The sequence below is a fragment of the Poromitra crassiceps genome, assembly GCF_964638095.1.
Source record: "Poromitra crassiceps genome assembly, chromosome: 4".
In the NCBI taxonomy this organism is placed as follows: domain Eukaryota; kingdom Metazoa; phylum Chordata; class Actinopteri; order Beryciformes; family Melamphaidae; genus Poromitra; species Poromitra crassiceps.
Genome location: NC_139626.1, coordinates 38,045,978 through 38,059,379, shown reverse-complemented (window position 1 = coordinate 38,059,379; position 13,402 = coordinate 38,045,978). Strand labels below are relative to the sequence as shown.

General features: G+C 44.9%; 2 protein-coding genes across 2 annotated transcripts; one reads left to right on the top strand and one right to left on the bottom strand.

Moving 5' to 3' along the window:
* The first annotated feature begins 135 nt into the window (after positions 1 to 135).
* On the top strand, positions 136 to 2,402 carry cdkn2d (cyclin-dependent kinase inhibitor 2D (p19, inhibits CDK4)). Its single transcript, XM_083636201.1, has 3 exons — positions 136 to 288; positions 692 to 888; positions 1,502 to 2,402. The coding sequence occupies exons 1-3, from the start codon at positions 255 to 257 to the stop codon at positions 1,853 to 1,855; spliced, it is 585 nt and encodes a 194-aa protein (XP_083492327.1). The 5' UTR covers positions 136 to 254; the 3' UTR covers positions 1,856 to 2,402.
* A 5,152-nt stretch (positions 2,403 to 7,554) lies between these two features.
* On the bottom strand, positions 7,555 to 13,048 carry LOC310775096 (volume-regulated anion channel subunit LRRC8E). The gene is made up of 3 exons (XM_083635185.1): positions 12,982 to 13,048; positions 12,041 to 12,224; positions 7,555 to 10,530 (listed from the first exon to the last, which is right to left on the bottom strand). The coding sequence occupies exons 2-3, from the start codon at positions 12,179 to 12,181 to the stop codon at positions 8,242 to 8,244; spliced, it is 2,430 nt and encodes an 809-aa protein (XP_083491311.1). The 5' UTR covers positions 12,182 to 12,224; positions 12,982 to 13,048; the 3' UTR covers positions 7,555 to 8,241.
* Between the last annotated feature and the right edge of the window lie 354 nt (positions 13,049 to 13,402).

The following is a 13,402-nucleotide window of genomic DNA, read 5'->3' as shown; positions in this document are numbered from 1 at the left end:
CACAGTGATGGCATAGCAACAGAGTTGTAACTCCACCCTTTTTGCCATATATGGGAGAGCAACGCCCACTAGGCGTGCCGTGATTGGCCAAAGTAAGTTCCCTTTCCAATGTTTGTAAATGTAGTAGTAGCTGGGCCGGGGGACACTTCTGTGTGGATCAGCGCGCAAATGTGTGTTGTAATGTTTATAAACTTAATGGTCTTCGTGGTATTTGAATTTTACTGGTCGTTAGAAACCTTGGTATAGGAACGCGTATGCGGACCTCTGGATCTTCTGAAGTCGAACAAGGTATGTAAAAACTACAACTAACCCTCATTTGTTCGCCTTTTAACGGTAGCATCAGTTATGCTAACGGGATGCTAATGATCCTGTACCGTTGACGTATCTCTCCCTCGGCAGTAATATCATTGAATGGGGCTTCCCCTCCCTGTTAAAATGTGCGAGTTGTGAACACGGTGTTATGTAAGCTAGTCCGCATCCGTATGTCAGCTAACATGGCGTCAATGGGGAACTGAAGCGAATAACGTTACTGTAACGTTAGCTAGCTATAACTATCTTCCTCAATCCTGGTCAGTGAATCGGTTGCGTCATTAGGCTACTTTACGCTACTGTTTATCATGCCCTTACTGGCGATACAACCCGCCCCGTTTCAATGTAACTAACTGTAACGAATGTCATTTCCACCGAACAGGTTGCCCGTTATCGATAATGGTCCTGAGTGAGGCGCAGGGAGATACTCTGGCAAGCGAGACTATGAGTGAGATGGATGCGGGTAAAGCTCTGACGGCGGCGGCAGCCACCGGGAACAGCGGAGAGGTGCAGAGGCTCCTGGAGGAATGCGGGGTGCATCCCGACACACACAATGAGTTCGGCAGGACCGCCTTGCAGGTGAGGAGCTGTTAGCCCGTAAAGAACACATGATTCACCAACATGAATGTTGTGTGTACAGGTTACGTTTTCTTTTGTCTGGGAGGGCGTTGGGTTTGTTGTTGATTCAGCTCGCCTCCTAGACCTGTCTCTAGACTAATAATAACGTTAGCTTTCTTCACTTATCCCTAAAATAATCGACTGTTATGAATGTGTTATAACTCCACTCAGTCAGTCAGATTATGTGTAGGTGATTATGTATTTTATGTAGTCCCCACAGTGGAATCTGGGGGACCAGGGGGCCACCAGCACTATGATGTTAGTTTATTATTGCACTGACTAGAAAGTAGTACAGAGAGAGTATAAGGATGACTCATCACAGGTTTCCCTCTCCCCACTGTTGCTGTCTTCCCACCTACACTAAGTTAGCGATATACCAAGTAATAACATTTTCTTGGCCAGTATTCATTTCATACTTTTATTAAAGCATATCTCTTTAGAGATTGTTAACATGGGAATATTATTAAGAAGCCTCTGTTCTGTGTGAGAGAAGCAAGGATCAAACTCTGTCATTTACACTTATAGTTGAATTTGGTATGTTATCACCTGACCTCTCTTCACATATCTCCTAAAGGTGATGATGATGGGGAGCTCCAAGGTAGCCAGTTTGCTGTTGGAATATGGAGCAGACCCCAACGTCCAGGACAACCACGGGATTGCGCCGGTCCACGACGCAGCCCGAACGGGATTCCTTGACACTCTGCAGGTCCTGGTAGAGTATGGCGCGTTGCTAAACGTCCCGGACCAGAGTGGCGCCCTGCCCATCCACATTGCCATCCGGGAGGGCCACCGGGACGTGGTGGAGTTCTTGGCACCGCGATCCGACCTGAAGCACGCCAACACCAGCGGTCAGACGGCGGTAGATGTGGCCCGAGCTTCATGCGTGCCTGATATGATTGACTTGGTGTTTGCTCATGTTCATAGTTAGTCACCATTCTGGGTGCTTCCCCCCTCCCCTTCTCTTCTCTTTAAACCTGGTGACTTGAATTCATTGCTGTGTAAAGGATTGATGTTTCTTGTTCTTTTCAATTTTGGAATAGTGTCTCAACTTTGATATTTGATGATACTGGACATATTTTCGACTTGGCAGCTTATTTTCAGTGGATGGGTGGAGAGTGAGACACCTCTTTTGCACAGTGCAGTTTAGGCACCTTATATCTATCTCTTTTCCCTATGGATTGGGAGTGCACAATTGTAGATAGTTTTACCCAGTGTTTTGTATTATTCATAACTCATTAATATGAATCGTATCTGTTGATGTTTGTGTGTGTTTTTACTTTTACAGAAGTTGACATGGTGCACCCTGATTGTGTTGCATAGTTGTGTTTCTCTTGATTAGATGTACTTAGATGAATTGAATTGAATTTACTCTTATTTATTTTTTGGGAGTAGGAATGAACATTCCAGTGACTTTGTAAATAGTTACATTTATTGTGAATCATTGAAATGTTATTTATATAAATACTTTTAAAAGAAAAATGTCCACAAAGTATTCAGTTTCCTATTGGAGGACGGAAGCACAAAATAAAGTGTTGAAGTGTTAAAGTGCCTTTGTTTTGTTTCATTGTATTTATTCTGAACAGTATGAAGACAGTCTGAAGACAGTATGTAATTGGCAAGACAAACATGGGTAAACAGCTGAAATTTACTTATTTATAAGAAAACATTCTGCAAAGTCATATATTGTTGATTACCTGAACCAATGAGAGCAGCGAGCGTAGTAGCATTTGTGTTTTACATCCACAAGAGGTCACCACTCAACTCATAATCAGAGTGGGTAAATGTGTCTGTATTACCGGCATGCAGGGCTCCTCACACCAGATGAACAGCCTTTCTTCCCTTGATATTTTAAATGCTTTGATAAAACAAATTCTGATACAGAAGCAAATCAGCGTTCTCTGTGTACTTTGCTCAGCGCACGCTCACACCCAGGGTCCAGTGCTTCTCCAAGGTGATTCACCAAGGCCATTTATAATGACTCTACGATGGTATGTGCTGCACAGTGAAAATGCTAAGGTCACACAGATAGCTGGATTAAAACACGAAATGAATGAGGGCCCTGTGTTGCTGAGGCTTGTCGGTCAGAGTGGGACAGTTTGCTCATGTTCGTGCTCGGGGGTTCCTCCACGGCACAATGGGGCATTTTGTTTCCTTGTGTGGCACGGGCAAAACTTAACCTGGCCAGAAGAGAGATACATTTCAACTCCTGTGCCCTCAGTCCCCTGCCAAGGCGTATGTCATCGTCACTAAAAGATCATGCATTTGGTCTTTGTTGCATGTTCGTCATGCACATTTCTCACTGTATCACCTCGGGGTACGATGTTGGAAGACAATCCCTATTTTTCATTCTCTATCTTGTATTTTACTATGCTGACTTATCCCTTTTTCCTCTTCTTCTTTTCTGACAGAAGGAAGTCACAGAAACTTCCATTAGGATTTATTTGATCTAGATAGACTACCCTGTGATCTAGTAACATGGGTTTGACTGTTTTCACCTCCCTGCCTCACATTCATATACCGAACAAACAATTTAAACACAACACTTTTGTTTTTGCTCCCATTTTCCATGAGTTGAAATAAAAGACTTTTTCTATCCATATCACAAAAGGTTTATTACACTCACATTCTGTCCATAAAGGTGTTTAAAGCTGTGTTGGTGAGCACTTCTCCTTTGCCAAGATAATCACAGGTGTGGTGGCATATCAATATGCTGATTAAACAGCATTATTATTGCACAGGTGTGCCTTGGGCGCGTCGCAATAAAAGGCCATTGTCAAATGTGCTGACACTTAAATGGGATACAAAACAGGTAAGCATGACAGTGGAAATGGGGACTCAAGCCCCCTGACTTCAGTGAGCACAGAGGCGGGTGTGGCTCTGGGTCTGAAAACACTCCCTGGGTAAATAAGCAACAAGGGATAAGGAGGTGACAAGAAAAACAATAGCCTAAAAGTGAGTCAAGTCTGAGTCCACCCCCTTATCACACACACACACACACACACACACACACACACACACACACACACACACACACCGTGTTGAATCCATGACTCATGGGAATACTTGATGATGGCACTGAGAGAATCTAAGCTGTGACATCAGATACAGTTCTGGTGGGAGAGTTGTTCCTCTTCCAGAGAATATGACCAGGGGTGAACTGTCTCTGGCCAGGGGTGAACTGTCTCTGACCTCATGTCAGTGGTGTCAGCCTCTGCAGCTCATGTCAGTGGTGTCAGCCTCTGCAGCTCATGCGACACACGATACGTTGTGTTAAGACGTCCAACAGGGAGTAGAGGTCACAGTGCAGGAAGTTCTCCTTTATGAGTGTGTCAAATAGAGCTCAATAAAATCAACAGTGGTAATATACTGTAGTAGTAACTCACTTTCATCTGGATTTACTGTATGTCGCATTGAAGTCACACACGGTGAGTCATTGTACCGGTAACAACGCACACTTTGTAACTGTGGTAGGTTGCAATCGAGAAACCGACTGAAATGGAATTCTAACAAAATGAACTATCAAGAAGTTTCCCCACTCGGATTTTCCTGTAAATCAAACAAATGTAAAGAATCCATTAGGACAACCAGGCCTATTGGCAAACAAACTACATAACCTTGACACTGAGGCACAGTATTTGGCAGCAGTAGCATCCATAGGCGGATTATGACTAAGACATACATTAATCTGACTCTCAACAGGATTTCAATCATGAGAGACTCGTAGGAAGTTTTAACAAGCTTTATTGAACAATTAACCAGTTTAAGTGTGGCATATGGCTCCATGATATGATGACGCTCCTCTTGAGATGAGAGAGGAGGGGGCGTCAGTGACGTATAGGATAGATAATCCCCCCATAGGGATTTCTACAGGAGCCATGACGTTGGTGGTGATCAGGGGAGGGGGTGGGGCGAGACAACTGCTCCAGTGATAATGAACAGCAGCTGAGGATGATGGCACAAATGTGAGTAATGACGTAGTAGCAAGGGCTCTATATACCACCACCACCACCGCTTAGGTGATTGGCTCAGCAGATCAGGAGACAGATGTCCTTAGCTGATTGGATATTGGGAAATGGAGAAGGGGCAGTTGTGATGTCACTAGTGATGTCACTCGAGCAATTGTGATGTCACCAGTGATGTCACTCGAGCAATTGTGATGTTATCAGTGATGTCACTCAAGCAATTGTGATGTCATCAGTGATGTCACTAAGGAGTTACACACCCTGAATGACGAGGGGCATGTACGCATGCTATGGTGCTCTAAACTATGCTGTAGAGGTTAGTCTTCCATGAATGAAATTCAGTCAAAGACCACACTTACAGCACAGCCACCTGAACTCAAAGCCAACAGCACAATAACAAGAAATAAATTCACCTGTATCTCAATACCATCGAGCTCAATACAGGCTCCAAAATTAACTTTTTTGTCCACCAGTCAAATGGCTAGTGAATGTTCAGATTTGACCAGCCACTCAATAGATTGCCTTTTTTTGGCTGGTGATGAGTGAAGCAAATCTACCAGCCACTTGCATATTTTCCCAGCATTTGGCTGGCAGCTGGTCAACATTTGGTTAAAAATAAGGGGTTGGGACCTTAAGGCATCATATGGGGGGACCGTGGGACAAAATCCTATCAAATGGGGGTCCGTGGTCTAATCTTTGTCAGTTTAGGGGTCCCTCATGTGAAAAAAAATTGAGAACCACTGCCCTAAGGGATAATTTCGTCCCGGGCAAGATACACGGTGGCCCTGCGAAGAGGCTCTGGGTTATGGCCTCCCTGAGCTCTTGGTAGGGCGTTCAGTAACACATCCCTGGTAGCATTAAGTCAGCATGCCCTACTGAATATATTCTATATATTCCCCTTTAATGACTGAAGGATGTTGGAGTAATAAAGTGTTGTTAGTAAATCCAGCCAAGCTAATTGTACTTCCACCGGAAAGCACCCTGAGTGTGCTACAATTAGCATCATTTTACTCACACTGACACAATGTCATCTGTTTGGAACGGTGGCGATACTTTACTGCCACCGTCGGTGAGGCTTAGGGACATGGGGAAATCATTGCCAGCGCATTGTGAAGTGGAGCATACAATTCCAGCCATGGAAATTTCCATTGGCTTCAATCTCGCTCTCTCTCTCTCTCTCTCTTTAAGTGGCATATCTCTGCTCCGGTCCAACTCAGTTAGAAAGCTGGAAGAGAAAAGACACGGCTTCCCTATACGGCCCTGGAGGTGTGTCAGCGTGGGCAGGTCAGTGTGTGCTTGGGCATTACTCAGGTATGCCCCTGCACCGGCTGATGAGGGAGGAGACACAAGCCAGGACATGACTGGGCTGGCTGCGCAGCGCAGTTTTGTAGTGTGAGTTTTGTAAGATAAAGAAAAAGCAAGTGTGTGTGTGTGTGTGTGTGTGTGTGTGTGTGTGTGTGTGAGTGAGAGAGAGAGTGTGGGGGGGGGGGGGGGGCAGTATCTGAGATTGCCTAGTACAAGGTAATGAACACCCACATGTTCACCCAAATAGGTCTCTAAATATGAGTCACCCAATGTGTGACCCAGGAAGAAAAAAAAATCTGTATTAAATTTGTATTTCCTTGTTTCAATGGGCTTCGTTCATTGGCTATTTGCTCAAGTGTTTGATAATGTTGTTGAACAGGCAATGACTTACGGTAGCCTATTCTGTTCTGCACACTGAATATCATATTTACTTTCACCTGATTCATATCCCACGTATGAATTGAGCCTTCCCTTCATTTGAATGAGTATGTGGAGAGAGATGAACGCCCATTGTGCTTCTATTGAAAGCACAGCAACATGAGCCAGTGTGCGCTGTGCAGGAAATAATTGTCCATGCTCTATAAACCTGTTGAACAGGATAAAGCCTAGTAACCCATCCGCTGCTGCCCTGAGAAATACACAAACCGGGTGGTACTCATTCGAGCGCATACATCCACCTAATATCTATAAATAGTCCATCTATGTGATTGTCAATATATGCCAGTTCCATATGTCAGATTTTCACCAACAGTTAATCATTTCTTCTGTACCCCATTACCAACCTGTTTCACATCAGGAGCATTTTCATGAATGGACCTGAAATGGATCATGAGCCTATGCCTGTTCAAATTCGAGCCACTTTTAGGCTGCCCTTCTAACACAAATTGGTGTTCTGCGAATCCGTTCTGAAGTTATATGTGGGTTTTTTGGATGAGAAGCCACACCTTTTGGCCAATGGTGTGAAAGGTTAATCAGTTCTTCTTCCATGTTTTGTGCAACTCGATTTAAAACTTTTCTAGATATGCTCCAGACAGACAAACAGAAACCGGCTGTCCAACTCCACTGGCGGAGGTACCTGAATACCTAAATAAAAATGTTGGCCCCTGACATTTTGAAGGTCAAGTGTTGTATTATTTTATGCTTTTAAGTAATTCATCTGCCATCTGCTTCAGCATAACATGGAACCTGAAGCCCATTTCATCAGTCTTTTCTTGCAAACTTCACGTGACTATATGGCAACCAGTAAAACCAGTTGCATAGAAATCCAGTTTCAGTCAAAACAAGTGTAGGAAAGTACACGGTAGCCATTTACATAGATAAATGTTTATAAAAAGATATTTAGATTAAAATGTGCATACAATATTTACAAAACAAAATGTGCAAGTACAAGTGTCAAAACAAACTGTTTACTCAGAAATTTTCATAGCTCAAGTCTTAAGTGTTTGCTTATCCTTTTATGTTCAGTGATTGTTTTGGTTATGATTTCCCTTGTTTATTGTATGAAAAATGTCCCCAAATGGCATGGACTTAGAGGTCTTCGGGTATGCCCGAACCCCCGAATACCCGAGGACCCGACCCGGACCCGGCCGGGTCTCAGGTCCATTCAAAAGACCGGGTCGGGTCCGGGTCTCTTTGCCACGGGTCTCGGGTCCCTGACAGTGAAATGCCGGGTCCAATAGGACCAGAGTGGACCCAGTGTGTGGCTTTCACAGCTGTCAATCACCCCTTTTTATATTGTCAAATAACTAATTAAAAACAAACTTATCATAAAAATGAGCACTTGAACATAGTAGAGGTCTTCTGGTATACCCGGACCCCCGGATACCCGAGGACCCGACCCGGACCCGGCCGGGTCTCAGGTCCATTCAAAAGAAGTGACTTTGGGTCCAGGCCGGGTCCGGGTCCAACATTTATCGGGTCTGTCCAGGTCCATCATTTTGGACCTGTGAAGGACTGCTACTTGACACATTCCGTGCCATCCATGCAAGTCCGAACACCATAGACCACTACATAAAAAATGGTAATACCAACCCTCAACTCTTCTAGCTCATCTGTCAGTCATTCTGTTTCGTACATCTGATGGCAGCAGATCCACCAGGCTGTCCTCTACTACTAGCCCATTGAGATTCAGTGCAGGACAGTCCCCTATCTCCAGTGGTAGAGACTCCAGGCGGTTCCCCTTGACCTCTAGGCGGACTAGCTGGGCCAGGTTGGCCACTCTGGGGTTAAGGGAAGACAGGCAGTTGTTTCCAAGAGCCAAAGTCTTCAGCCTTTTACAGGAGAACAGCTCCTCCGGCAGCGTCTCTAAGGAGTTGAAAGCTGCAGAGAAGAACTGGAGGCTCTGCAGGATGCCCACCTCAGTAGGGAGGGAGGTGATCTGATTGTGGGACACATCCAGGTGCCTGAGCTTGGTGCAGTAGAACATCCTGGAGGGAAGCTTCCGGAGCTTGTTCCAGCTAATGTCCAGCGTCTCCAGGGAGTGCAGTTTGCTGATATGCTCCGGGATGTAGGTGATGGCGTTGTGCCACAGCCGAAGTGTCACCAAACGGCGACAGTGCTGTAAGCTGAGGATCTCCTCCACAGTGGTCAGCTTGTTCTCCTTCAGGTCCAACTCCTGGAGGTTAGCCAGGCTGAAGACGGCACTCGGGATACGCTCCAGGTCGCAGCCCACTAACTCCAGCGAGACTAGGTTGGTTAACTTCTTCAGGCTGCTGAAAGCTTGGAGCTTGCCACCTTCATTATAGATGCACAACCGCTGCAGCTGGAATGCCACATCCCCTACACTGGGTGGGATCTTAGTAAGGTTGCTGCGGAGAGTGAGGACTCTCAGAGCTTTAAGGTCCTTCAGGGAGTCCAGAGTGGCGCTTCGAGATACCTCATTGGTTAGGGGACCACTCAGATGTAGCTCTTCCATTGCATGCAGGTTGTACATCCACAGAGGCACCTGTTCTAAACTCTCAAACACCAGACGCAAGACTTTTAAATGTTCCTTGAGGTGGGTCATCGCAGCTAGCTGGAGCTTAGCGGGGCAGTGGATCAGTGCTAACTCCTGAAGAGAACCTAGCTGTGCCACACTACCCGAGATAGTGACATTAGTCAGGAGCTCCAGTTTGAGCGATTCCACCTCTGCAACCTCAAAGACAGTGTCCGGGAGACCCGGCAGCATGAACAGGTGCAGCTCCAGCCGGTCACTGGAGTTCTTAGCAAGACGGGCGCGCAGCTTTCTGGCGGTCCACTCGTGGTTGAGGTTGACCTGGCGGAGGCGGCTCTCACTGACCTCAGAGAGAAAGACAGCAAATCTTTTTGAGTACAGAGCATCATATCGGTCACTGAGGTGGAGGAGGAATGCAAAGTCGTTCTTCACATCTGGTATGTCGTTAATACCCGTCTCCAGTCTCACTTGCTCAAAGGAGTACTCCTTCAGAGGGCGATGGAACAGCCAGTAGAGGGTGTAGATGCATAGAAGTCCATAAACTCCCACAAAGCAGATATAGCAGTAGGCCAGCTTAGAGAAAAGATGAGCCTTGTTGTGGTTACAGCAGTAGATATCAAAACCAGTCAATTCAGGAGGAACAAGACAGCGTACAACAATCTCAATGTTAGGAACCAGCACTGCACTGTAGATGATGATTAAAAGGAACTTGAAGACTTTGAGGGACGTCTGTAGCACATACATGACATAGAGGATGTCTGCTTCCTCCACATGAGTTCTGAACTTCTTCACCTTCTCAAACAGAGCCTTGGCCTGCTCTCCCTCCTTCTTATCCAGCACTGATGGGGCTGGCTGAGGCTCTGGGTTCTTCTTGTCTGGATTGGACTTGACAGAGGAAGACCTAAGAAGCCCTAGAGTATCCTCTTCCGCTGCTGGTCCATCTGGGGCAGACTTGGACATGGTGCTCCTCCTCAAAATAACCAACTTCTCCTCTCCTGTTTCCACAGAAACCTCACTCAGGGCCCTCGTGGTCCACTGGGAATCAAAGCACTTCCCAAGGATGTTGACAAAGAGCTCAATTTTAGAGGAGGTCCCTGGGAACTTGAACCAGAAGCTGCTGGCTACCATGAAGATCATAGTGTGGACGACAACGAGATATGGGAAGTACTTGCCATACCAATGTACAGCCCTCTCGTAGCAGTAGTGGTTGACAAACACATACTGGTGGATGTCCAGGTTGTTCTTGCGGCCAAACACCTCCCGGATGATGGGGCTGACAGGTTTGACCAGTGAGTGTTCCCATGTCTCGTTCTCCCCGTAGCTCCGGATGTGGCTGCAGTCGATCGCCTCAGGGGTCGGGCTGGAGAAGTGGCTGGGCAGACAGGCGATCTTGTCTTGGGTGAGCTGTGGAAGTTAAATGAATGAATGAATTAATTAAAGCATGAATGAACTACTGCATGTGTGCAAATTATTAGGAATACATGACAGTGCATTTTGCTATGTACATCAATACAAGGCAGTCAGTCCTACATTATTTCACTGAACACAGTATGGCTCCTTCAGTTTACTTTAGTTACTAGCAGTATGGGGTTGCTTTTGAATGGAAAAAAAGAAAAAAAAAAAGAAAAAAAAAGATTTTCCACATGTTCCTGATCAGATATACAGTACTTTTTTGGATAGTCCCTTTTGTCCCCTTTTCATCTCATATTAGCAGCTGCAATAGTGCCATTTATGGCAGATTAAGTCAGACTAAGATGCTGCTAGATCTCCTTGTATTCACTACTCTTTCTAAAAAAGAAAAAGAAAAATAGGTTAAAGCACGAGTAAGAATTTAGTCAAGTAAAACTAAAAGTACAGAAAAGATACTCCAAAAGGAAGAGATAGCACAACAATAAATCTAGATAATACATCTAAAACAATACATCTAATCTAGATCTTGAATGGCTGATTAAGGTCAGATGTAACTATAAAATTATAAAATAAATTGCCAGGTTTTCCTCACACCAACACATGGCCCCTTGGTGTTTTTTAGTGTGCGTTTTCTGCAAGTTGACATCTTTCTTGGTGACATTTCTTCTGTCCAACCTTTTTTCTTGAGTCTGATCTGTCTGTTTCCAAGAGCAATTCCAGTCAAAGTAGTGTCCTTTAGTGTAGGTGGTGTAGTGGATTAGACAGCCACTTCTGGGTGCACAAATGTCTACTGGCCTTATTGTCTTCAATGTTTTCTCTGTTCTGTACTTCTCTTGTGCATACTACTGTCTCTTAAGAATTGTTGAGAATAGACTGTCCCTATTGTGTGTGTGTGTGTGTGTGTGTGTGTGTGTGTGTGTGTGTGTGTGTGTGTGTGTGTGTGTGTGTGTGTGTGTGTGTGTGTGTGTGTGTGTGTGTGTGTGTGTGTGTGTGTGTGTGTGTGTGTGTGTGTTTTAAAGCAGCACCGTCTACAGAGAGAGACAGTTGTTGGAAAAGAGTAGTGGAACTTACAAGTTATCACTGTTTATGTATGAATGTCTTTGCTTCTGCTCTATTTCAGATTCAGGTAATATGAAACAGCAATGATAAGCAGGTGATGAGAGACACATTAAGCAGAAAGTTAGTGATCTGAATCCACAGTTTGTGGGTGAGGAGAGACAGAGGTTAGTTCAGTTACTGTATCTCTGTGTTTTAACTTGGAGGTCAGATAATGTAAGAATTCTTGCAGCATGCGCCGCCAGATTTAGACACAACAGTGGTTTGTGAACAAAGCATTGCTCCTTCAGACAAATGCCATAATAGCTACAAATGATGCGGATGTTTCACCCTCGTCAGCTAGGCTGGTAATAATGATGTGGCTGAATCCATTTCCAGCCATAGCCTAACATTTGAGGATTTACGAGCTTACGATCACAAAGTGGTTGGTGTGTTTAGGCCGCCTCACCTGCAAGGTGCACCCAAACACGCCGATCATGAGCATGGCGAGGCATAGGTACTCTGAGAAAACGTCCCACCACGGCTTCAGGACCCGAAACTGTGGATTCTGCTCCGACGCAAAGTTTCTGAATTCACCCACTGGGATCATCCTGGCTGCTGCTCCAGACTGATGATGGAAAGGCAAGCAGTGACTGAGAGGGAGAGGAGAGGAGAGGAGAGAGGCTCACATTGGCTGGTTGAAACAAGGGCCAGCTCTCTTTCTCGGCAACTTGTCAACAGTTTTGAAAGTCAGGAACAAAAACACATAGTTATGCAAGATGTAGACTGGGTGGATACGCTGGAGTTATCTATGGGCCTTAGGCTACAGGAACACATGAATGGTCTTCCCCTCTGCGCTGTGGGTATTCAAAGTGGATAAACTAGTTTGACAACAGGAAAGACAGTAAAGACTCTCTTTCAGGGAACAGATAGGGGGGGGTAATATTATCTTGAATATTATGGGGGTAAAAAGCACAGTCACTAATGCGCAATACATTTGCAAATACCACTGCATCCAAATAAGATGAGCAATTATTGTTAATTAGTCCCTGATATCCGTTTGAAATTGAAGGTTCACACAGGTTAAGAAATCGAAAAAACCATTGTAGTCAGCAGACCAAGAAACTTCAAAGAAATTTAAGTTAATTCCACGAGTGTTCTGTAGGCTAATAGTAATTTTCAAATCTTTAAACTGGCGTGGGTGGATGAGAAATAAGCGTCACCCTCATCCCACGGTAGGCTATTAGCCTATGGACTTTGTAATTGCGAAATCACAGATACTTTGGGTAGGCTATTTTCTTTCTTCCCAGGCTGTCAATTACAGCCAGAACAATCTAAACTTGATGTAAATGTTTGTTTGCCTCAAATTATGAGCCTGCTGTGTAGCTATAGTACAAAGTGTAAGCCTACCTGATTCAGTCTTTTACAGGTGAAGTCGACTTACCTGCGTCCCAGCAGGATCCACTGGAGCGCCCAGGAGCCTTTTCCATCGTTAGAGGTAAATGTGTCAAGCTGCACAGAATGTACACAAGATTTCCGGGCAGGACTTTCACAATAAAACCATTATCGATTAACCTGTTCTGTTCGTTCAAATAGTTGCACTGCAGTCTATGGTTGCAACGCTTTTTGAGTAGGCTAATACAAAGAAAATAAATACCAGAGCAAAACTGAATCTACAATAAATTTGGGGTGGGGGGGATCCTTGACTTCCTTTAACAGGCTACTGCTAAACATGTGCAAACATTCTTCCTGTCTTATAGTGCTGTATTTGTGTGTGCTTGACGCATCAAGTTCAAACTAATTTGTATACTAGGGCGGAAGAGTCTTTCAG